Here is a 26118-nt window from a genome sequence, read left to right as displayed (position 1 = left end):
ATGGCTACAATGTCACTTGTGGTTCTTGAACTATAATGGGAGTGTTGTTAAGAAAGGAACATGCCTACAGGAATGTGCTTAATTGAGGAAATACAGGAGAATGGAGGGCCAGAGCTTCTCCAAGAGGGAGAAGGGGGATCTGTAGAGAAGGAAGTGAGCCACTGGCAGTAGAGAGATGGAGACAACTCTTTCTGTTGTTTACTCCATGACTGGGCTCCTCTTTCATCTCTTACGTTTGATCAGGAAGTAATGGAAGAAGCTACTGTGGAGAAGCCAGTTTCCAACTCCCTGTTCTCCACAATTCATTTCCTCAACCCTCTTCTCTGTGACGATAGCTCTTGATTCAACCTAACAATTCTCCCTGGACTTGGGATCCTTAGACTTGGTAACTGATTGTTATATATCACAAAGGAGCATGTGGGCTGCCTAGAAATGTTATCAGATATTCCGCAAGGCTGCTGGCCAATGCAGGTTCTGGCCTGTGACCTTACTAGTCACTTGCTTTCTCCTCCAAACTGTTTCCAGGTGTGGCTTTGGGCCTGTGAATTTTCCCAGGAGTCACAGGGGAAAAAAAAAAGCAATCTTTAAATCTCTTGATGCCACACTCACCAGCCCATGTAGTTCCTTTTGGTCCCAAGCAATAACTTTTTCTTTTTAAATGATTTGAAGTATTTTACTGTAGTGGAAAGGAGATGGGTGTTTTGGTTGAATAGACTTGGGTTTGGTTTCTGCTTTCTGGCACTTGCTAGATGTGAGACTGTGAATCAATTTCTCCATCTTCCAATGTTCAGCTTTTGGTCCTCAGGGAAGGATATCCCAATTCAGCTCATATATTCGTGGTCCATTAATAGGAATGGTACATGAGCCATGGTTAGAACAGAGCAAAGCCTTCATAAAAGAGAGCTTAAACTTCTTTTATTTCATCTTGGTGTAAGGAGCAGATCTCCGAAGCATTAAGAATAAGCTCACGAGATTGAAAGAAACAGGGAGATGTCTATACAGGTACTGCTCTTAAAATGTCTCTACTAAACAATTATTTACAACACTTTAGCTTAGCATTGTCTTAGAATTTTTTTCTACATTGCCCTGGAGATATGCTAGTTTGAGAGAAGAACATTTCTCCACGGGCAATGACTTTATTAATCACAAATGCTAATAATTAATTAATAATAGAGATTTGGATCCAAATGGGTTTTTCCCCTCCTTAAAGACACACTTGAGGATATTTCTCTGTTAAGATCACCATAGCGTCTCAATAGCTTTGAGAGCTCAGAGCACAAATACAACGAACAAGATATACTCTCTGAATTCACTTTGCCCCACCCTTGAACACTCAGTTTTAATATAATATAAAATATTTAACCAAATATAAATTTAGTAAACATTAATAAATACCAGAAAGCAGTTGGAAGGAAGTGCAGAAAAATCACTCTCTGAGTTTTAAGAGGATGTGATTTGAACGTTTGGCTTCAATTCCCCTGCCATCCTTTGAGTTACATCACTTGATCTGATTTTTCTAACCATGAGCTATCAAAGTTCAGTTTGTTGCTGAGTGATTTAATAAATCATATTCATGATCTGGTCCTCTGTTCTTCTCAAGAATGTGGCTTTGATGAATAAAAACCAGTTATAATGTGTTTGTTTCTATCACATGTACATCCAAAGTTATAAAATCTCACTCTTGCACAAGCTCTGAGTTTCACCATGTATATTGTCTTGGCTCCAATTGTGTTACTTCTGACAGCCTCTGTGCTAGACTGGGAGGAAAGAGACGTGTCTCCAGTATGGTGATTCTGTCATTATTCCCCCGTGAAACAAAATTTATCTTGTATCTGCACAATGGAGTCAGGTGAGCATGACGGACGGTCTTTCCTTTGGGTATGCCGAGAGCTGTGCCAGGCTGCCCTGTAGTTTCAGCCTATAATTAAAGGGGGATAAAGAACAGACTTGGAGTGGACAGACTGTATTCACAGGTACAACTGGTGCACTGGTAGACACGAAAAAGACCTGGATGGGAGGCAATATTTACTCCTTTCAAATTACAGAAACTTGCACCACAGCTGTGTCTACTCAGAGGGAGAGGGAGACATTTGGCTGCTCAGGTCTGCTTTCCTTTTCAGTCTGGAGCTTCTGTAACTGGCTTCCACTGGCTCAGTGGAGCCAAATGTACACCTCTCTTCCCAATACCGTGTGCAGTGACATCATACTAGCAACCTAAAATTAGTGCCGTGGGTGTAATTTACACTCCAAAAATTAGCAAACACTGAAAATTAGTAATGTGAAAATTTTATAGCTTCCTGTGAGACAACTAAGTAGAAATAATTACTGTACTGTTAATTGGATTGGAGTACTAAAGACAGTAAATTGAAGTCTTCAAACCTACAACTAGATTTAGTTAATCACTTATTAAAAACTATATGAAATCAGATACTCCTGTATGTGGCCCTTTATAATAGACTTTCAAAGTCTTTTGATTTTTTTAAATCAGCATGTAGCTGAGCTACCAGTATCTATAGTACTCATATTAAATGCTGTGGCACATTTGTCATAAGTCAATGGTTGGAGATAATTAAGATAACACTGTACTTTTCAAAACCTGGGATGTTAGAAGAACACGTAAAGCAGGGAGCTCAGTGTTGATCACAATAGGTTTGGCTTCTTTATAACAATCCATTTAACACAAGGATTTATGAAGAAGTAGTTCTTAAACTCTCTTAACAGAAAAACAACAGCAAAAGAACATACAGCAAAGCAAATAAATAAATGCCCCCAAACAACAACAACAGCAACAACAACAACAACAACAACGAAAATTCAATACTGCCAAGCTGGAATTGCACTATGGGTAGTCACTGCCTGTTCTTCAGGCTTTGATTGGTATTTTAATTAATATTCTTTATTCTGTTCTATTATTATTGGTCTTTGAAGTTTAATTATTTAGGTGACAAAGGACTATCCTTCTTAGTTATTAGTTTATGTCAGGGGCAAGAGAACTATCCTGTCATTGATGGAATATAGCCATTTGTTTGACATGAAAATATGAAGGCTTAATAAAAACACACTCTCTCAAGTTGGACTGGAGAAGGGGTGTTCTGGAAAGATGATTTTCAAAAAGATATTGTATAAAGTTATCAAGGAATTAATCAAAAGGAAAACGAATGAGAAGTCTTCTGTTCATAAATCCGTCCTGCCCATCCCACCAACAAAAGTTGTTGGCTTAGCTTATACAAGAATTCAGGGAATAGATAAAATTATTGTCTAACTGTTCCAGGGAGAACGATTCTTATTTTATTCTCACCAGATCCTTAGATCCTATCAATCATTCATCAATGCAAGAGATACTTATCACGCTGAATGTTTCCATGGAAGTGTTCTGTTTTCCTGTGTTTTGCTAACAAAAATGCTCCTCATGCTGTGATGACCCAAACCATAAAATTATTTGCATTGCTACTTCAAAACTGTAGCTCTGCTGTTGTTATGAATTGTAATGTAAATATTTTTGGAGATAGAGGTTTGCTGAAGGGGTCAGGACACACAGGTTGAGATCCGCTGCCTCAGACTGTATGGGAGAAGTTATTCATCAAGAGATGGGGAATCAATCAAAGTGCAATGCTGGGGCTTTCAAGGATTCCACTCAGCTTGAGGGTTCTCTTCCATCTGTGGTCCTACCATTGTGTCCCTAATATGCTTCTTGCTGCCTCCGTTTTCGAATTAGTAGTCACAGGTATTCCCGCCATTTTTTGCGCAAATGGATTTATTGGTCTAGTGCTTGCTCTGAGCCTATCGTGGATCTATGCAGGGATCTCATTTATTTGGGAAGTCCTGCTTGTGTTCTATGAGAGGAATCCATGGGTAGAAAATGGCTAATCCCATAACTGACTTTCTCAGTTTTGAGGATAAGGCAATGGGACCAATGTTACTTTGTATTTTCCAGGAAACAGTTGTTCTCTGTGGCTGACTTGGAGGCTAGGGTGGTGTCTGAATATTACAAGCTCCTTATGTCCCTCTCAAGAAACATCATTTTAACATTCAAAGGAGAAAATGAATCATGACTGTTTGGTCTCAGAAACTCTATGGGTTTCCTCTGAGAAAATGTAAAGTTGGTAGCGTCGGTGAAATGAGACGGGCTTTCAAAATCCATGAGCATGAAGAATATTTGCAGCAAAGGGTTGCCATCATTTGTGCTACTTCTAGGCTTCTACCTTGGTATTTTTTTTTTTTTTTTCCCGGAACTGGGGACCGAACCCAGGGCCTTGTGCTTACTAGGCAAGCGCTCTACCGCTGAGCTAAATCCCCAATCCCCTACCTTGGTATTTTAAAATTACCAGAATGAATTTAATTGAATGACACCCCCTCCCCCTACTTGGTGGACAGACACTGTCAGAATATTCAATATGGGAGTACAGACAGGCAGCCAATATGGGGAACTGAAAACCTACATTCTTGCTATTTACACAGACTTTCCTCTCCCTTTCTCCACTCCCTTTGTATCTGGTCTTTCTCCCTTCAACTCTTCCTTCTTTCCCAGGTGTGTTTGATAACTGCTCCCACACAGTCAATGACAAGGGCTGGGCCCTGGGGATCCGCTCAGGGAAGGACAAGGGGCGGAGAGATGCTCGCTTCTTCTTTTCCCTCCGCACTGACCGGATGAAGAAAGCCACTACTGTGATTGGTCACAGCCGCTACCAGCCAGGCACGTGGACTCATGTGGCAGCCACTTATGATGGACAGCATATGGCTCTGTATGTGGATGGCACTCGAGTGGCTGCTAGTCCTGACCAGTCTGGTCCACTGAATAGCCCTTTCATGGCATCCTGCCGCTCTCTACTTCTGGGAGGGGACAACTCCGAGAATGGGCATTACTTCCGTGGTTACCTGGGCACACTGGTCATCTGGTCGACCGCCCTCTCACAACTCCACCTCCAGCACAGTCCCCAGCATCCAAGTGGAGTAGATGAGTTGACCACCTTGATCCTGACAGCCACTTTCGATCCTCTGAAGGAACAGTGGGCTCCGTTTAGAGATGAAACATATCCCCTGATGGAGGTTTTCCAGGACTCTGAGTCACAGCCTGAGATTCTGTCACCTTTACAGCCCCCACCTTGTGGGCAAACAGCTTGCGACAATGTGGAACTCATCTCCCAGTACAATACGCACGGGCCCCTTCGCAGAGAGAAAGTGGTCCGCTACCAGGTGGTAAACATCTATGACGATGAGGGCCTGCATCCCATTGTGAGTGATCTTCAGATCCGCCGGCAGCATGAGGCCCTGAACCAGGCCTTCAGCCGCTACAATATCAGCTGGCAGCTGAGTGTGCACCGGGTCCACAACTCCACCCTGCGCCACCGGGTTGTGCTTGTTAATTGTGAGCCCAGCAAGATTGGCAATGACCACTGTGACCCTGAGTGTGAGCATCCCCTCACCGGCTTCGATGGGGGTGATTGCCGCCTGCAGGGGCGCTGCTACTCCTGGAATCGCAGGGATGGCCTTTGTCACATGGAGTGCAACAACATGCTGAATGATTTTGATGATGGGGACTGCTGCGATCCCGAAGTGACTGATGTCCGAAAGACTTGCTTTGACCCTGATTCACCCAAGAGGTAAGGAACTGGGGTCTGGGGTGTCCTTCGTACAGGGTGCTTTTCTACCGCTGCGTTTTTCTTTTGATTCCAGGAGACAAAAGGCATTCACACAGGTGCCAAAGAAAACGTTCTCCTGCCCTAGGGTTTACTGGGAGGTAATTATGGATCCAGAAATGCCTAAGATAAAGGTATAGCTCTCAAAGAGCTCAAGTTCTGTCAACACTGACAGTGTAGAGGAGGCATGCAAGAGTTCAAGGGCTCTCACCAGAGGAGGCCAAGGAATCCTTAAGAAGATATGCAGCTTTTCTGAGAGAAAGGGAAGTATTTCTAGATCGCATAGCTTTCGAAAGCCACTGTCCTGCTGAGGGCGTTGGTGAATTAATCACATTTCTGTCAGTAAGATGACAGACCTAAAGTTAGCTTGTTTTGACTCATTTCCTGGTTGTACTAGTCCAGCTCCAGGTCGGCCTGGTGGATAAAGCAGGGCATTGTGGGAGGAACAAGCTCTTCACTTCATGCTTCAGGAAGCAAAAGAAGAGGAGAAAAAGGTCAGAGTTCTGCAATCCCCTCTGAGAGCACATCCAGGATGAGTCAAGAACCTCACAATAATGACATTAAATGATGATTCTATCAGTAGATCAATCCATTGGTGACTCCTCTCATAATCGATCACTTCCAAACATTCTAGCAGTGCTTTAACACATGAGACTTTGGGAAACGATGTGTTAGATTGAAACCATATCAGGGAACCTCATCTAAGTCACACTAACAGTCTTTCAAGGTGCCCAGGCACCATTATCTTCAGAATGGTCTTCTATCTCTTTGAATTTTGGTTGCATTACTCATATTCAAGTCTTTATGACTTATTTTCCTCACTGTCTCAGAGTTGCTATGGGAACATATCATCTTCCATTCTTTATCAAAATCTACAATGCCTATATACAATATCTGCATTGTATATCTACAGGAGATATTTATAGTTTTAGGAGTATTGGCGTTTAATCTGGTACCTTGGTCATACGCACATGCTACCACGCTATGCATGCACTATCACTAAGCGAAACTCCCAGCCCCAAATATTTGAGCATTTTGATCATTGAAAATATTTCAACCATGGTGCATGTACATGTGTATGCATGTGTGGGTATTTGTGTGGCTGTACATGTGCATGCACACATAGGTTATCCTCAGGTACTGTCAACCTTTTCTTGACACAGACTCCTCACTGGCTGGAGCATGCTGGAAGGATTTGGGTGTCTGTCCAACGAGCCCCAGGGCTCCCTCTGCTTCCATATCTCCTATGCACCACTGGGTTTGCTGGCTGTTTTAAAAAACGCAGGCTCTGGATATTGAACTCAAATTCTCAAGCTTACAATAAGGAGAGTTTATTGACTGAGCCATCTCTCTAGCCCTAAATCTCCATATTCAAAATATTGAACTGTGAGGAGCAGCAGTCCCCTAACTCTTCTCATGTTTGAGCTAATTCTTCATGTTTGAGCTTTAGACATCACCGGCAACCATACTGAGTTCATTTACCTCTCTCTGGCAGTCACCTCACGAGTCCCATTGTTTCTCATTTTATTTTATTTCAGTTTTTGAGCGCCAAGGTAGTTCTTTAAATTTGATCATTTATTATCCTTAAGTATGAAATCTTTTTCTTAAAAGTTTTTCTTTGGTATTTCTCAGTTTTACTTTTTCTTTTTGAAAAGCTCCTAACATTCAATTTGCTGGACACTTTAATAAAGTGAAGTTTACATTGTTGATACTGAAGAATAGTAATACGCACATACAAAATAAAGCCTCTTAGTTTCAGGTGGGGAAGACCAAAACAAAAAAAAAAAAGCACAAGAAAAACAAAAAGCATCCACTGGGGTAGAATCTGACATGTGATCCAAGCAGACCCCAGGATGGAGGAACCCTAACATTTATATGGAGTCATCCTAACATTTTAAGGTTAAAAAAGTTCAAGCACCATTTTTAAAGTAAGCAGGCACAGGTATTTCCTACTGAGCACATGGTGGGGCTGCACACCCTTGCTAAGCTCACACACCATGCTGGTACCCAGCAGTCTGTATGTAATCACTTGTCATGGAGCATGTGGTGCTGGGTGTTGTTGAGTTGTCATGTCCCATGTCACACAGTGCTGGGCTGGGAACCAGATAATGGCCAAGGACAAGACCTGCATCAGGCACTGCCTCACAGCAGTCTCCGAAGAACTGGTGCTGTGGTTTCCAGACATAAGTGGCATTTACATAGAAAGAGGCATAAATAAAACCACCCTGCACAGGAAAGCCTAGGAAGGCAGCTCTTGAGGGAGCGGGGGAGCTGGGCATGGATCTCACTTCAAGCTCTCTACTGGAATGGATACCATAATGGAGCCTCTCTTGTAAGCACCTGGGCGGCTACATTTACAGTTGTCTTGGGAGTGGAGACTCATTAACCAAAAAACAGTTTTCTATTTAAACCTTAAAAATGACACACCAATCGCATCTAGGTTATAAATGTTTCTAATGTAGAACAGCAGAGGACATTTGTATACTTTTAAAATATATAAATATTATACTTTAATATATACAAAAATACTTTTAAGAAAGTAGCTGAAAAAATTCTAAAGTATAAAAGTTTAAAAAATATATCTTAAGACAAAATATTGCCCCAAACATATAAAACTTAATTTTAGAAAGTTCACCTGTCTTATTTAAAATAGACTAGACATATGGGGCCCACCATTCTCCACAGTGATTCCAATGTCACACAAACAGGATAATGAGCCCAGGGCCCAGAAGCCTTGAGTGAACTCGCTCAGTTCCTTGAGAGATGGCACGTGTTCTGTCCTCCCCGGGGAACTAGCCCTGAGGCAGCTCCAGGACTGCGATCCTTGCACAGGAAGATCTGTCTGGGATATTTTCATAGTCAGACAGAGAGGTGGAGCAGAGCCCCTCTTAGGACAGGTGCTTGTCTTCTCTGGGTCACAGCACATGTGAGCTTCACGGGTAGTGGTGGCCTAGTCCTTGGCCCACAGGGGCATCCTCTCAGGTCTCCACCAGAGTCTCTTACTGTATTGTCCAGCTCAGCCAGGTCAGACTTGCAAGTGGAGCTGGGAGCGGGGCGGAGCTCTCAGGGCCATTGCAGAGACTGGACTTGGTTCCACTCATCATTCCTGTTAGCACTATGTCCAGGTCATAGTAGGAGCTGTCCACATCTGAGGAGAGTTGCTCCACTGAACTGGAGTTTTGGTTCTCCAGGGTCTCAAATATCTGGTCCAGGGACTTCTGAAGGCTTCCCCGGTTTTCTTGTGGGTTGTCCATCTCTCAGAGGCTGCTCTGAGGGTTCCTTTGCCCCTGTGCTGAGCCAACGATGGGAAGCTCGGAAGCTGAGCTTTGCAAGAGACCATCTTCCAGTTCAGAAGTGGGGTGCTCCCCCTCGGCTCTCCTCACTGTATGACACAGGATCTCTGTGGACACTAGGCAGTCAATTGGTGCCCGCTCTACACTCTGGGGTGCTATCCCATGCCGCACGCCATTCTGGCTCATTCGCTCTTCTATCTGTGGGACTGTGCTGGCAATGAGGACCAAGTGGCAGAGATTGGGCTCTATTAGCATGTGACAGAGCTGGAGCTTCACAAGGGACATGTCCAGGAGTGACTGTTACTGCAGGCTATAGGAACGGACAGTACCAAAACCCTCTACGCCTTCTTCTTGGTCACCACATTTCCTCTTCAGCCCTCTAGCAAACATCCTGTTCTGCACCCCAAGACAGAACCGCCACTCAGTCGGGCTCCGGGATCAGTCAGCGCCAACAAAGAGTCACCAAGGCACTGCTGTGTGAGCACAGATTGGTGGAATCTTTTTCTTTTTTAATGTTTTCCTCAGATACCTAGATATGGATCTTCTGAATCTCTTCCATGGCTTTTTGTTTCTTATGTCCTTGGGTTTTTTATTTATTTATTTTTTATTTTTTTGGTTATTTTTTGTTGTTGTTGTTATTTGGGCTTTCGTTGGGTATATTTCTTTAATTTTGTCTTCTAATTCTTCAGTGCCACCCAAAGAGGTGCACTATTCTGGGGCTCCCAGTTTGTTGAGTAGACTGGATGCAGCAAGCTCCTATTCCTACTCCATCTCTTAGTCCCCAAAATTATTTACTATATTGTCCTACTAGAGGCCACACCAGACACTAACATGTCAATATGTATAGCAGTTACTTGATCTTAGCCCAAAGTGCGAGATGTGACTCTCTTCTATTTCTTTTGTTTTAAAAAGAAAATTTTAAATCTTCTAATTTTTGTTTTTATTATGTTTTTTATTTGTTTTTTGTTTCGTTTTCTTTTGTTTTTGAGACCAAGTTTTTCTGTGAAGGCAGGAACTCACTTCATAGACCAGGCTGGCCTGGAACTCACAAAGCTCCGCCTGCCTCTGCCTCCTGAGTGATGGGATTAAAAGCGTGTCCCACCACCACCTGGCCAAATCTTATACTTTGTAATATCAGTCTATTTTCTTTAAGAGTTTAGCTTTTAATGAGTTGGTTTTATTGTTTTAAATTTTGTGTCTTTGTGTCTGTGTAAGGGTGAATGCATGTGTGTGCTGGTCCTGGTGGAGTTTAGAGCGATTATATCTCCTGGAGCTGGAGCTGAAGGGCGTTGTGTTCTTCCCAGTACAGGTGCTGGGAACCAAATTCGGGTCCACTAGAAAAGTACTAGCAACTGTACCATCTCTTTGGCCAGCCATTTTTCTTTAAGGTTCTTAAATTTTTTTTAAATGAAAATAAGATTCAAAATACTTTCTGTCTTTTTTCATTCTTGTAATTTATTTCAGATGTCTACTGCTTGCTTGCATAGTCGAGAACACACCTTAAAATCTCTAATGTATTTCATTGTACCCAAATTTCTCTTGATTAAGGATGAAACCTGAAATACATAGTAAGAGGTAAGGGTCTTTCTATCCCCTCATACTTAGTCTCTGTATGAATATTTCTCTTTATCTTCTACATGATGCTCTTTGTGCTGAATTTTTATTATTAAAACATTGAATTACTTTTATAACTCTTATTGGTGAGGAAAAAAACTAAGAGACTATCATTTATCATCTTCTATGGTGTGTCAAATATATTAAACTAAGCTGAGGGACAAAAGAACACAAATAACAGTGCTAGCGACTTACTGGAAGGCTTAAAGTTTTTATCTAGATTCTCTGGATTTAAATCCAGGATGAAGCATAAAAACCAGAACATAGCCTATAAAGTGCTTCTCTGTGCCATGGCTTATGTGAAAGAACTCTGGATTCATAAGATCTGTGATCTCTGAGTTTCTACGGAGGCCTTTGGAGTTGGTAAAGTGAGTGGCCATTTCTGAACTAAATTAGCCATGTATAACACTCTTATTATAATTAAATCACAGAGCTCAATCTCACAGTGCCATTATTTTGTGACTCATAACGGGTCCAACTTCAACAAATGCCTTGCCAGACACTTATTGAACAAGTGAGTATGCCAGGCCCAGAGTCCATCTACTGAGGCACTCACGGTTTAGGGGGAGGTAATGGGGAATGTGCTCAGACCTATAGATAGATCATAGAGGAACATGCGTTAGTAATTGATGACTGATGGTTGATGATTGTTCTTGCTTTCCAAATCCTATTCAACTTTCCCACCACTCCCATTGAGAAATCAGAAATGTAGGCCAAAGTAGTTCCTTTCGCAAAGACTGGGAGGAGGAGAGAACCAAAGGAATCCAACATTGAACATCTGTAGCCCAGATGGGGCTATCAAAGGGAAAGCATTTATAAGACTTGGGACTGGTCAGAGATATGAGTTATAGATCCATTACCCAGGCAGTGGATCACAGTTGCTGAGATAGAGGAAGCTGGCTTGTGGCTAGGGCAGGGTGCATCAGCCAGATGTCTACTTCTCCTTACTAGTTGTCTGTAGGAAGCCCTCCAGAGGTGCAGGAGAAGGGGGGGGGGTTGAGGGTTCATGTCAATGCAGTCAGGAAAATCACTGACCATTTACTTAGGGAGCTAAACTAAGACCACCTCTGCAACTGAAGGTAAACCTGGATTTTTCTGACCTTTTGAATTTGTCAATTTCCTGTGGTCATTGTTGTTGTTATTTTCCTTTCTATCAATTTCTCTGCTTCTGTACCCACTTTCTCTCCGACTCACTCCTTTTCACAAGAGTTGGATTAGATATTCGGCCCTCTGTGGAATTGGGTGCTTATTTCCTTGGTTGATTCTATGTCTCAGATTCTGTAACACTGTTGAGGACGGCAATCATGAAATAAAAACGAATGGTTAAATCCCATTGAAGCAAGCACTTATCTTGGACTTCGTTAGGAATTGGGCAGTGGGAAACTGGCCATTTGTGTTCGGAAGCTTGTGCTGGGCAAACACCTCTTGTGTTCCCTCCTCCATCTCCTGAGTTTTGTCCAAGGGTAGAGGCGTGTACCTAGAAGGCTAGTGTGTGGGCTGAGAGGTGCCCAGCAGTGTCATCAAAGAGCATGTGGTCTGTGCATCCCACATAGGAGTGGTACATCTTGGGTCAGGAGGGCTAATGTATATGGTATCAAAGGGAATGGGTGGAGAAACATGTGCTGCCCTAGCCTGTGTGCAGGGACTTCACTGGGATTTGCTCACCCACACACTGGCTTTTGAGCCAAAGGAATGGTGGAGCTGGGCTCCTGCAGTGATGGGTCTGTTAACCATCAGCCAGGCTTCATTATAGGTTTCTTTTGAGTCAAGATTCAAAGTTCCTTGAAAAAAAAAAAAAAAAAAAGCAGGGGAAAATAAGTGTAAGGGGGTAGAAAAGTGCAGGGAGAGAGGGAATGGAAGGAAGGCTTTAAAACTGCGCAGAAAAATCTCCCAGTCTTCCCACTTCACTGTGCTTGAACTGTGCAAACTAAGGGGATGTCTCCCTTACTCATGCTCGCGTCACCTGAGGGCGAGAATCAGCAAAACCGAAGATAAGCTTAGGCAATTTACCTAGAAATAGAAACTTCTCCTGTTTACTTTCCTACAGGCAAATTTTCCACAGTTGCAATAAATATTGTCTTAGAGTAAATAAAACCCAGTTTTACTGTTCACCTGGCTGAGGACGGTTTTCTCTCCAGGTGTGTGGAGAGAGAGACTGTTTTTCTCCCTTTGTGGTTATTTCTTGGCCCAGGATACAGACTTGTGAAAGAGCCATGTGGTCTGTCTGGGCTACAAATATTTCCTCTTAGGAAAAACATGGAGAGACCCCAGTCTCCAACTGTATCCAGCCGTTCAAGGTAGTTGGGTGTTTTCCTAGGAGTTGGGGTGAAGCTCTCTGATCCCTTGGCCAGCTGCCACTGTGTCTCAGCTGATCCAGTGTCATTTCAAAGATCTCCTCTTAGAATTGGAGCATAGCATCTGAGAGACAGCTGGACATTTGTGTGTGCACTTGCTCTCCTATTTCCACCTTCCTGTTTTCTCTCTAGAAACCTTGACTGTATCTTACTTTACTGACCAAAGAAATATTAAATCTTGTTTTTCCCTAACCCAGACTCCTGTTCTCCTGATGTCAAAGATATAGATTGGGTGGTAGGTGGAACCCAGTGTCGCCTTTGCTCCAGGCTTCTTTCTGGGACTGTTTAATCCCAGCATCTCTCCTTAGAGGAAACTGCCCCGACCATTAGGTTTTCTGAGCTGCATACTTTTCCTACTTTTCCTTCTCTTCTGGGACTTTGTCTAATGATCGTGGACCTGATTTCTCAAGCTCAACACTTGAAATAACTAATGTCTACTTGACCTTGACTTTTTTTTTTTTAAAAAGAGTACCACTTCCTCTTCCCTGGGAAGTTTCCCAGTCCTGGACTATTGTCTTTGAATTGCATTTGTAAGGCTCTTCTCTGCACTGCTTCTCTGCTCCTGGCCATGTCCCCTTCCTTCTCAGTTGTTGCAAAGGCTTCTAAACCAGTTTTGTGTTTTTTATTCCTGCTCTTCCGTCAAACTCAGCTCTATTTTTAGCACATCAGAGTAATCCCGAGATCTTAACTCAGATCGTGTCCTCCTTCCACAGTGGTCGCTCAGCTCACAAAGAGTCAAGGTTAAGGAACAATGTTACCCTGTTCTGTTGGACGACCCCCTTATCTCACACTGTTACTTTAGTGGCCTCACTTCTTGCTGTGTGCCACCAGCTAACTGAATCCTATCTTTGGACCTGCTGGGCACACTTCTGCAGGGTCTTTCTGGTGGCTTTACTCCTCTGGATTGTTCTCCTCCTGATTCATGCACGGTTATCTTGCACACGATCATTTGGTTATTTTCTGAAGTCATCCCTCAGATGAAGTATGCTTTGGTGGCCCCATCTAAAATGTCACACACTCCTTAGTGTTTTCACAGTTTTGTTTCTGTTTGAGTTTTTGTTTTAGAATTCATCACTAGCCTCTTAATTGGCTCATTCTCTTTAATGTCGACATTGAGTAGAATGTAAATCCCACGACCGAAGGGATTTTCACATGGTTGGGTTACTATTGTACCGTCGCACCTAGAACAGAAAAAGAATAAGCTACATATTCAACAAATAATTGTTGAAAAGTCATGTTCTTACTCTGGTACAGTGGTTGGCAAACTATGATCAGTGAGCTAAATTTGGCCAACTATGTTTACATAAATAAAGCTTTATTGGAATACAGCCATACCCACTTGTTTGCATATTGTCTATGGGCTGCTTTCATGTGGCAGAGTTGTATAGTTACAACAGAGACCAGATGGCCCACAGTGTCTAAAATATTTACTATAAACGTTTGTCCTACTATATATTCATCATAGTATACTGTAATTATCCCTTGTTGCCTGTCTCTTACACAAGACTTTTGATCCTTTGTTGATAGTTCTTGGAACATAAGATGTACTTGGTTAGTATAGCAAAAATAAAATTGTGTGTGTGTGTGTGTGTGTGTGTGTGTGTATGACTAGCATATATATGTATATATATACACACATGTATATATGTATCTAGCACATATGCTCACATAGCATAAATGTCAGCATAGAGATTCAAAGTCAGAGAATATTATTCTGTTGATGAGAGAAGAGTATAGGAAATACAAAAGGTTAATAAAATGTATTTTGTATTCATCTCAGCACAGGTAGAATTGCCACATTCAGAGGAAAACAAAATAACTTAAAGATATCAGTGGAAAGAATGGCTTCAGGTGGTTTAGTTTACCAATGCATTATTTGGTTAACTGCAGTCCCAGGATGCTCTGAAAGCATGAGACATAAATTGTAGTGAACAGAGCAATAATAGTCAACTACAGCATCAGGAAGAGAGATGAATTCTCTTTGGAAGGGACAGTGAGAGCAGATGCTAATAGCAGGTATAGGGTGCCCAGTATAGACAGAACTGTTCTGAGTAGAACCTCTTTGAAAGGATGTCAGATATGAGCTTGGAATCTTTTTAAATTTCTTAGGCTTTTGTGATTAAGAATCAGTGATTTCCTGAATGGAAGACACTGCTCGTATCATACAATTGCATAGGGCCATCAGATGGTGACCCTGATGACTCTGAGCATTCATGATTACCATTGGCAGCCATTTTCCTGGACCCCTCACCACTCAGTACACTGCGTCTTGTTAGCTGTCTGCTCAATTAGTCATAGCTTCTGCTCCCTTACATCTTTACACACTTTTTTTTTCATGTTTGCTATGGCTCCTGGCTTACCAAATTAGGCCTTTTCTTTTAAATTCATTTCTTACTACTAATTACTTTTGGTTCAAATCCTTTAGACAGTAAATAAGAATTGACCCAGCTTACCATTACATGGGAGGTAGAAGCCATTTTCTTGTCAGCATTGGTGCCTAGCAACTGTGACCAAAGGACAAAAATAGCTGGGGTGGTTGTTTAGGGTCTAGGACTGTGGTTTCCTGCCAACTGATTCAACATTCTGGGTAGAGGGAATTGCTTCATTTTAATTGGGGTGAGCACATACATTTTTGTTTTTTGTTTTGTTTTACTTAGATTTTCCCGGTTGTCTGTCATGACCATAGAACATTCCTACCAGTTGTGTTCTCAGAACACCATGATTTAGAATAAAATTGTTAGTTTCATTATAAGAACAAAACTAAGTTTTATATTAATTATTGTATTGATGGCAATACATAAAAGATACATAAAAAAGATGGCAGCATCTTTTTTTTAATTTTAATTTTTTTCTATCTTTATTAACTTGAGTATTTCTTATTTACATTTTGATTGTTATTCCCCTTCCTGGTTTCCGGGCCAACATCCCCCCATTACCACCCTCCCCCACAACAATCACGTTCACTGGGGGTTCAGTCTTGACAGGACCAAGGGCTTCCCCTTCCACTGGTGCTCTTACTAGGCTATTCATTGCTACCTATGAGGTTGGAGCCCAGGGTCAGTCCATGTATAGTCTTTGGATAGTGGCTTATTCCCTGGAAGCTCTGGTTGGTTGGCATTGTTGTTCACATGGGGTCTCAAGCCCTTCAAGCTCTTTCAGTCCTTTTCTAAGATTCTTCAATGGGGGTCCTGCTCTCAGTTCAGTGGGTTTGCTGCTGGCATTTTCCCATGTATTTGGCATTCTGGGTGTGTCCCTCAGAGAGACTACATCCGTTCCTGTCGGCCCGCACTTCGCTTTCATCCATCTTGTCTAATTGGGTGGCTGTATATGTATGGGGCCACATGTGGGCAGGCTCTGGAATGGGTGTCTTTCTGCCTCTGTTTTAATCTTTTTGCCCCCTTATCCCTCCCAAGGGGCATTCTTGTTTTTAAAGAAGGAGGAAGCATTCATTTCTTTGGTCCTCCTTCTTGAGTTTCATGTGTTCTGTGCATCTAGGGTAATTTAAGCATTTGGGCTAATAGCCACTTATCAATGAGTGCATACCATGTGTGGTTTTCTGTGATTGAATTACCTCACTCAGGATGACATTTTCCAGTTCCATCCATTTGCCTATGAATTTCATAAAGTCATTTTGATAGCTAAGTATTATTCCATTGTGTAGATGTACCACATTTTCTGTATCCATTCCTCTGTTGAAGGACATCTGGGTTCTTTCCAGCTTCTGGCTATTATAAATAAGGCTGCTATGAACATAGTGCAGCATGTGTCTTTGTTATACGTTGGGGCATCTTTTGGATATATGCCCAAGAGAGGTATAGCTGGGTCCTCAGGTAGTTCAATGTCCAATTTTCTGAGGAACCTCCAGACTGATTTCCAGAATGGTTGTACCAGTCTGCAATTCCACCAACAATGGAGGAGTGTTCCTCTTTCTCCACATCCTTGCAAGCATTTGCTGTCACCTGAGTTTTTGATCTTAGCCATTCTCACTGGTGTGAGGTGAAATCTCAGGGTTGTTTTGATTTGCATTTCCCTTATGACTAAAGATGTTGAACATTGCTTTAGGTGTTTCCCAGCCATTCGGCATTCGTCAGCTGTGAATTCTTTGTTTAGCTCTGAACCCCATTTTTTAATAGGGTTATTTGTCTCCCTGCGGTCTAACTTCTTGAGTTCTTTGTATATTTTGGATATAAGCCCTCTATCTGTTGTAGGATTGGTAAAGATCTTTTCCCAATCTGTTGGTTGATGGCAGCATCTTTTAGGAGTTAAATATCTAGGCAGAGTGGTGGTGACACTCACCTTTAATCTGTGAGTTCAAGGCCAGCCTGGTCTACAGAGTTCAAGCTAGGGCCATATAGAGAAATCATGTCTGGAAAAATAGAAAAAGAAAGAAATAAGTATTTAAAATTTCCACATTTCCTATATGTAAGACTAAGATTTATACAGTGAAGCAACTATTGCCATACAGTGGCAGATATCAAAGTGACTTCAACTTCATAGACAATGCAGTGGTGCATCACGTCCCCAACAGAAGGAATAATCATTATGAATGGAATTTAATTGTATAATTTTTACAGAGCATGGCACAAGAGAAGATAAAAGAAAGGGTATGGAAATCACAATAGAGGGGCTTTGTGGAAGAAGTGACTTCTTTAAGATATAAAGAGCAGAATGTAGGAAACATTGCAGAAGGGTCAAGACATGAATCAAGGTGCTTAGTGTCATGTGTACACATAAGGCCACCCACCGTGACAGGAGATGTTTCATAGGTAAGAGTGAGGAAGGCAGAAGTTGGAAAAGTTAAAGTCATAGCAGTTGTCAGACGTATGGCTTGGTCAGTTATTCAAGAAACAATTAGGTGCAATAAATATCTAGAAACAGAAGCATTTGTTTTATTATGTGTTTTATTATTTATTTACTAACTCTATATTGAGATATATATTTTCCTTTAGAGAAAACATTTTTAAACGTTACTACTATACTACTACTACTACTACTACTACTACTACTACTACTACTACTACTACTATTACTGTGTGTGAGAGTATGTTCTGTATGTGTACATGCCCTGGCACATGTGCTTGTGGAAGTCAGGACAAATTTGTGGACGTGGTTGATTTGCTTCTTTTCCCTTTACACAGATGGGTTCTAGGGAAGGAACACAGGCCCTTTGGTTGAGTTAGTGCCTTGTAGTTTTTCAAGATGTTACAATCAATGGAAAGTACAAGGAGTAAAATAAGGGTTGCCTTGTAATATAGCTTATGAATCTATATCTCATCTCAAAAGGACCAATTAAAATACTATGTCCCTTTCTTCTCTATTTTACACAATCTGATTGGGGTTCTGTTTACTCTTCTTCATGGATTTTCTTTCTTCATCTTGCTCTGAGATAATTTTTTATTATAAACCCATTTCCTTACACTGGGGATATACTCATTTACTTTTGGCTGCTGTATTATGGACCTGGCAAAATAAAACCATTTTAAAATATATTATTAACACAAAGACTTTACTTTTTGTAAAGACTGCAGGGTATTAGAAGAGAGATGGAAATCTCAGGGAATTAGTTAATAGATACAAGTTTTCAGGGGGTATTTTACTCTTGTTTATTGTCTTACAAGCAAGGAACACAAAGTTTGTTTTGTCCCTTTTTTAAAAGTGGGCCTTTTTCACTGTAGGGACTCTATTTTATTAAAAATGTAGTCTCTGCAAATTCTGGCTTTTATGTTCTCACTTTGATAACCCATACATTTCATTTTGTGTTAAATCCAGGAGACCTGCAATGCTATCAAATTTAACTTTGTGGGCACTAGGAATTCTAGATCCTCTAGGGAAGCCAATAGGATTTTCTTTCTCCCTTTTAAAATTATTTTATTTTGAAAACATTTTTTCTCTGCAGTTGGCCTTGACCTTGTTATATAGCTCAGAATTGTTCCCCCATCTTCTTTTACTCTCTGTAGTCTCTGGACATTGCTTTTACTTTCTGTACATCTTGAAACTACATTTAAAATTTGTTTCTTTTGTTATATTATTAATTGGTAGTGGCTCATTTTAAAGAAGATATCACTAAGGCTTTGGAATGACCCTACCCCCATGTTTAAACAAAAAGGAATGTCTCAAGCAGTGGTCATTTGAATACTTCTTTGAGAACTATATCTAGGTGCAGCACACAGACTGAATGTGGTAGACCAGTGGGACTGAAGGTGTAGAGAGACTGTCTTGTGTGTTGTATGGATGTCTTACCTGTCAATTAAATAAAACTATGGCCTATAGGAAAGGGCAGAAAAGAAGGTGGGACATCCAGGAGGCAGAAAACATTCTGGGATAGAGCCAGGTGCAGGAGATTCACCCAGGAAGATAAGGCGGATACATGGTACCTGGGCACAGGTAACCAGCCACATAGTGGAATGTAGGTTAAAATAAATAGGTTATTTTAAGTTATGATCTAGCTGAGCAATATGGCCTAGGTATCTGTAAATATAATTTGAGTCTGAGTCTTATTTCTGAGACCATGAGTCTGAAAGGAAGAACCAGACTAAGTTTCTTCATGAGGGCAGTATAGTATGTTAACTTAGCTCCTGGGCAGGAAGTGTGACAGTAAAATGAGTGTCACAACAGAAAGAACTAGGAAATCAGACACAAAAAGACTTGGCTGCCAGTCCTCACTTTAGTCTAGGCACACAATTTAACTCTCTGCTCATTTGCATTCCTATTAATTTATGTCCAGAAAATGTTTGCTGAACACCCCTTCCTAATCAAGAATTGTTGCACACTTTATAAACATTGTGGATAGTGGATCTGCTTTCTTCTTGGAGCCTCTAGTCTAGTGTGAGGGAAGACAGTCAGCAAATAGACAATTGTATGTATGCTGTGTGCACATGGTAAGATCTGAGCAAGAAATTCAGGGGAATAGGGGAGACAGAGGATGCTTTCTGTGGAAGCACCACAGAAGGTATAGGATGTAGGGTGCTCTAGTGAAAGACAACGTTTTACGGAAAGTCTGAAACAAGCCAGGCTTCAAGACACCTGGAGTCTCTTAGATTTTTTTTTCTAGGCAAAGGGAGAAGTAAGGAGCTGTTAGGTCTGGAGTGGAAGGAACTGAGCAGAAATTAGTTGGTAGGGAGAGACCATGTAGGGCTGGGGCCTACAGGGCAGATTGTAGCTGTCTTCTCCAGAAGCTGGGGGGATCATTAATAGAGTTGTAATTGTAGTCCCATATAGCAGCAGCATGAGGAGGGTGTGCAAAGAAGTCCCTAACTGTCCTGTCTAATTCAAAGCAATGTTGTGAGATGCAAGTAAGAAAATTCTTGTTAAGGATGTCCTGTAAATTGCAATTATTTCACATATGAAAAATGTTTGGTGACATATTGACTAGTGAGTTTGGAGAGAGTCAGATGTCTCCAAGAAGACACCAACAAAGTAACTGAAAAATAATTATGGAGAAGGTATTCATTACAGTGTGGAATTTACTGAGGCGCATGTCTTATGAGGTCACATGTATTTACCGTGAAGCAGCAGTGAGGAGATTTTACTTATGCCAAGCCATGGAGTGTATTCCTGCCTCTCTTCTCTCCTCAAAGACTGAATGGAAAAGTGCAAAGTCAAGTACAATGAGTATCTCCTTTTCTGTCATGGTTGTGAAAATGTTGTTACTGCTCAGAAAAGCCTGCGTGGGGGTGTGCTTGGTACAAGTAAGAATTTCCATATGAATATTGCCAAGTGTGGTAAGGGATGGAGGTCAGAGCACAGAGAATGAAGACAGAGGGATTCAGAATTTTTCTAAACCAATTGGGTGGGCTCAGGATAACACCATGGAGATGTACAGGATGAATTTAAGAGTTTAGGCTATAAAAATGTCTATGTCAAGCCAGCAGAGATGTATGTAATAATGCATTGAGGATAACTGGGTGTGCACAGCATGAAGTGGCTCTAAAAAATGCTCCAACAGTCCTAGGCTCTGTAGAGATTAAAGTATCCAGGTTTCTGGAAGAGACACTTCCTTCAGGCAATTCCTAGTTAGGGTCTGTCTGGAGTCTTTACCCAGTTCTGGGCAGTAGGTTTTATGAGGAACATCAACAACTTGAAATATATCCAAGGCTTGAGGGAGTGATAATCAAGATGCTAAAACGACCCTGATCTCCTTCAAATATGGATCTTAATGTCCTCCCTTCTTGGTTGGGGAACCAGTACAAAATGAATTTTTAAAAGGAGTCACAATGGCCCATTTTTCATTTTTTTTAAAAATCCACCTATTATCCCATTAATTCATTCAGTTTATGACAAACATTATTGAATGCCTACTATGATTTAGACGTTAGCGTAGATACTACAGATAGGACTCTTTCCTCATTCATATGGGACTGATATCAATGCATACAACTGCAGATCACTAGAATAGGCTCAAGGGATCTCTTTGCTCATCAGTGACTTCCTAAGTCTAAATTTCTATGGTAACTAATGATGTCTTTTGCTTCTCATCTCTCTTCACCTCCATCTCAATTTACTCCTACACATGACCATCATGACACCCATTCTAAGAATCATATATATGTTCAGTGCTTCCTAACTGGAAAGACTCACCTTGAAATGTGATGGGATTCGTGATGTTCTTGAATGATGAGATCAGAAAGAAAAGTTTATTAAAGGGACTGCAGAAGAGCAAAAGGTAACAAAGGCATGCAGTGTAACCAGAAGATATAATCACAAGTGCCATATATCCAATGATCTAACAATCAATTATGAAATCAAGACATTGAAGGGCATTCATAGTATAACATTAGGATAATTGCTCAAGCTGACTCCATATGCAATCTAGGATATCTAGTTAAGTGTGTTTTGTAATTGTATCTACATTTTCTGTTCAGTGGTATGGTCTGTTCCTTTTCATAGATTTAAGTACAATGAAAAGACATCATCATCCCTAATTCTATTATTCCGCTACTTTCTATATGATTATAGATCATTAGTCAGAATGTAGATACTATATCCTCCTCTTCTGTTGGACTGCCTAGGTCACATAGATAGTTTTAATAGGTATGTAGACTTACGGCAGCATGTGTGGCAATGATGATATTCTTGGGAAGCTATTCACAGAGTTAATGATACTGTAATAGAATTTAAACTAATACAGAAGAACTCCTCTAAGACATATGCTAGTGCCCACTATATATATTTGGGTTTCATTTCTATGGTTTTAGTGTTATGTATTTTGCATGCATATTTCTTATAAGGGGTCGGTCCACGGAAGAGCTTTTAATTCATTGGATATGTTATATCACACCTTACTGTGCAGGTAGAACTTAAAACAGTTTTTAAAAATAATTTTTGTATGATTCTATGATTTAAAATAAGAATCATAAGACCTAGGGATGTAGCTCAGTGATAGAGTGCTTACCTGGCATGTAGGAGACCCTGGATTTATGTTCTAGTATCACAAAAAATGAACTGGGAAGCATGGGAAGAAAAATGGGAACTGGGGGAGAAACAAAGACAGATTAAAGAGGAATGATTCAGTGGTAAATGTAGGATTCTAAATGATTCACACACATTAGGATGCTAGAGTTAGGCCACAGGTTGGCTCCAAATCTCTCAGAGCTCACATAAAGTGGGAGGTAGGATAATGCACTGTTTGCCGAAAGGATGAAAATGCAGAGCTGCTCAAGAGGACAGTTGGCACAGAGAACAGCTCCCACAAAGAACCTCCTCAGACAGAAATTAGTCTTGGGGCTGTGAAGAGAGAAAGCAGCCTAGTGTATTGCATTGTCAACAAGACCCTTGCTCAAAATCAATCAATCAATCAATATCAATCAATCAATATCAATCACTACCACCACCACCACCATCATCATCAGTTTGTAGTCTTTCTGTAATCACAGGCAAAAGTTTAGTTTATGTCCTTAGCTTCTCAGAGAACAGTTTGCATATTTTTATACTGGGACACTTTTCAGGAAGAGTTGATAACCAGGAGACTAGGCCTTCCGTGGGAAGAGGTGGGAGGGCTTTTGCTTTCAAGCAGGATTGGTGACCTGAGCTGAAGAGTGTGCACGTTTTCCTGTAACACTGGACAGAAAGACTGGAGGCCGGATGCAGAGGTATGAGACGCTGCTGGAGAAAATTCCCCTGGATGTTTCTAATAAAATAAGCGTAGTGTGTGCTGTTAGGGGTGGGGTTACTGACAAGGTAGGAACTTGATATGGTTAGAGATTATTCACAATACCTTCCTTCTAATTAGATTTCCTGTGTATAGTCGACTGATGTAAAAGAAAATGTGTCTGAAAACAGATGCTAAAAATCCCTGAGAGCTAAATTCTAAAATTATAGGCTTACGTGGATGAGATACCAAATTATCACAGCTGTACGGTGGCGCCTAGCTACTTTACCCATTTCATTTTATTGTATCAATCATGATGCTATCTTAAGACACAGAGCTAGCTCAGCTGGCTTTGGTTGGTTTCTTCGAGTACCTACCAACCCAAAGTGTTAGACCTGAGGCCAAGTCCCTAACTCTCTGCCCCAGTGCCTTAATTTTATTATGTGCCTCTGCTTAGCTTTGTCATCATAAAGCCATTTGTGAGACTTGGAAAAGTTGTAAATCATGGATTCCTTACCACACACCTTTCCCCAGGTGCCTTTGTGTTACTCTGTTGTACTCGTTTTACATACTATAGGTTTTAATGACATACATGATCCTTGTGAAGGAGAAAAATGATCAGGACTATTCGAAGAATATATTAAGACTGATCCAGTATATGAAGAAAACCCAGAACTGCCTGTCAATGTGGATAACAAGAGTCCTGGGAAAGCACAGTGGGTGAATTTGATGGCCAGTGAAGATGTAGCTGGCCTGGGAACTAAATAGCATCTCTCTGCAGTGGGATAGGGAAAGCACATACTGCTCCCTAGTCTGTCCATTATGGCCAATATAATAGGTAATTTGGCAAAAGAAGATGGCTTGCAAAGCATTTTTTTTTCAAATTAGCAGCATCTGTTGTCTCCCAGTACAAGCAGTGGATACTGAGACTTTATGACCATTTCCAAAGAGGAGTCATATTATCTGGTATATATTAGGTTATAAGGAGGGAAATTTCCTCAAAGGAATGATTCCTGCTAATCCTCAGAAGGGGCTGTGTTTAGCCTATGTCTCCAGGAGAATTTTATTGCCATGTTTATATTAATGCTACTTTTGTTAGGGAGTTACTCTTTAGAAAAGATTTATCCAACTTGTTTTTGACATGTCAGGCTAATATCAGCCTTCTCAACTTTTTTTAGGCAACAGAAGTCAGTTGGAAGACACTGAAAGGGAAACTCAGTTTATAGAAGTTTACTCTATAAGCAAACATTCTTAGAAAAGACTGGCTGCAAACAGAATTCACATATATTGTCTTACAATCATCATTACCCAATTTATTCTCTGCGTTTCCCTAGTAACCTCAAAATAACATCATTATGTACTCTATAGCAAGGGCACACTGGCTCCAGGTACAGAAACACCAGGGATGACAAGGTAGAAAGAGTTCACTGAGGAGCTCTAGCTGGAAGGGGACAGTAGATGACAATATCTCCTAAACAGGTGAGGGAGGAGCTGCTGGAGGATGAATGCAGTCAGAATCTCTTCACTACAGGCTGTTGCTTCATGGAAATGTTAGCAACAAATGTATGCTCTGACGTTACGTACATCTGGTAATTTTTGATTGAAAGCTATTTGAGGTTTTGCAAAATATCCAGAGTGAGTAGTTGTTTTATTAGAAAAAAAGGAAACTAGCAAGCTTGTGTCACAATGGATGGAGGCAATCCAAACATCAAACATCAAGAAGGATGGTAGGCTCATTAAAGAGCCAACATGAGGCCTTGGGCACATCAATAGCCTTAGAGACATCCTGCCTAATGGCCAGAGCTGATGTTCTGGGACATTCCCATTTTCATTCTGGCTCTCTAACCTGATGTCCAGAATGATGGACACTTCTGTTAGTTGTAACACATACTCCACAAACCAAACATCCATCTAGTAAGTGATTTAACCTACTGAGTCTTGTATGAAAAACAACCTGAAAGAATAAAGAGACAAAACCCACTATTCCTTGTTCTTAACAAAATGAATTTCTTCTGAGTAAGGATTAAAATACTATTCAAAGAGTTGTGAAGGACCAGTAGATGGCAATTTTCCCCCCTCTGGCTCAGTCAATTCCTCTGAGGCACCTGCTCTATTACCAAGGAGTTGAGCTGGGTCAATGGGCTGTCTGTTGTAGTAACTGCCTCTAGTAAACACACCACCTCCTGATGTTGGGAAACTACCATCTTTGTAGCTCTCTTGAAAGTCAGAGATTAAGAGTCCCCTTTTACAAATGCAAGTGTGTTTGGCTAGGGCTTTTATTCATGTTTATCATCATGACATCACCTTCACAGTGTTCCTGTTAGTGAGCTACGCTTACACTTAACAGCACTCCATAGTTTTTCACTTTTATGACTGAAGAAGCTGATAGAGTCAGGATGGAGCAAGCAAACAGGAGAAAGCCCTGTAGTATTCTCATTGATGATGATGGCACAGGGACTTTGGTTTACACTCATGTTGAGGAAGGCTGTCCACAGAGCCCATGAGGGTGGAGTAGCTAAGATTCACCTCCAATTCATACTACTTCCAGGATACCAGGTGATTTTCAACTGAGCATACTCTGATTTTCCAGAGGTAGGTACTCAGTACATTTACTAAATAAAGTGTCTTAAAGTACACATGTAAATACTGTGGTTTAAGGAGAAACAAGAGTGATTTTGAGTGCCTTCATAAACCCAAGTGTGATTGGCTTAGGCTAACATTTACTTTCAGAGCTCACCTACCGGCTTCTTTCTTTTAGGTTTTTGAAGCAAATGTCATTATCATCATGACAATGTCTCATTAGTGGTTGGGATGTAGACTCGAACACAGCAGAAGTATGAAGAGTTGGTTAAGCCGGTTGGCATGATTGGTATCATAGAGAGAATTCTACTAGTTTCAGGAACTCCAGATATGCAAGTTTAAGGTTAAGAGAAATAAAATGAGAGGAAGTGGTATCCTCATTCACTCAGGCAACTATAAAATAAGACAAAAATCTTGAAAAATTAATAATTACCAGATATTTATTGCTCACAATTTTAGAGATAAGAGGATGTAAAATTAAGATGCTGGTATGGTCAATGTCTGGCAATGGCCTGTTATTTACATATGGTACCTTTGGTATCCTTGTGTGGTAG

At 41.0% G+C, this 26118-nt stretch overlaps 1 protein-coding gene and 1 pseudogene across 1 annotated transcript in view; one reads left to right on the top strand and one right to left on the bottom strand.

Annotated features, from left to right (window-relative positions):
- Pappa2 (pappalysin 2) overlaps positions 1 to 26118 on the top strand; it is a 253101-nt gene that overhangs the window by 17922 nt on the left and 209061 nt on the right. The window contains exon 2 of the mRNA XM_032915633.1: positions 4529 to 5600. Coding sequence (XP_032771524.1) covers positions 4529 to 5600 — 1072 coding nt within the window. The remainder of the gene's footprint in view (positions 1 to 4528; positions 5601 to 26118) is intronic.
- LOC116911679 lies at positions 8615 to 9319 on the bottom strand (annotated as a pseudogene).

The sequence above is a fragment of the Rattus rattus genome, chromosome 10, assembly GCF_011064425.1.
Source record: "Rattus rattus isolate New Zealand chromosome 10, Rrattus_CSIRO_v1, whole genome shotgun sequence".
Taxonomy (NCBI): Eukaryota; Metazoa; Chordata; class Mammalia; order Rodentia; family Muridae; genus Rattus; species Rattus rattus.
Note: the sequence above shows the minus strand (reverse complement) of the source record. Positions and strands in the feature narration are given on the sequence as shown.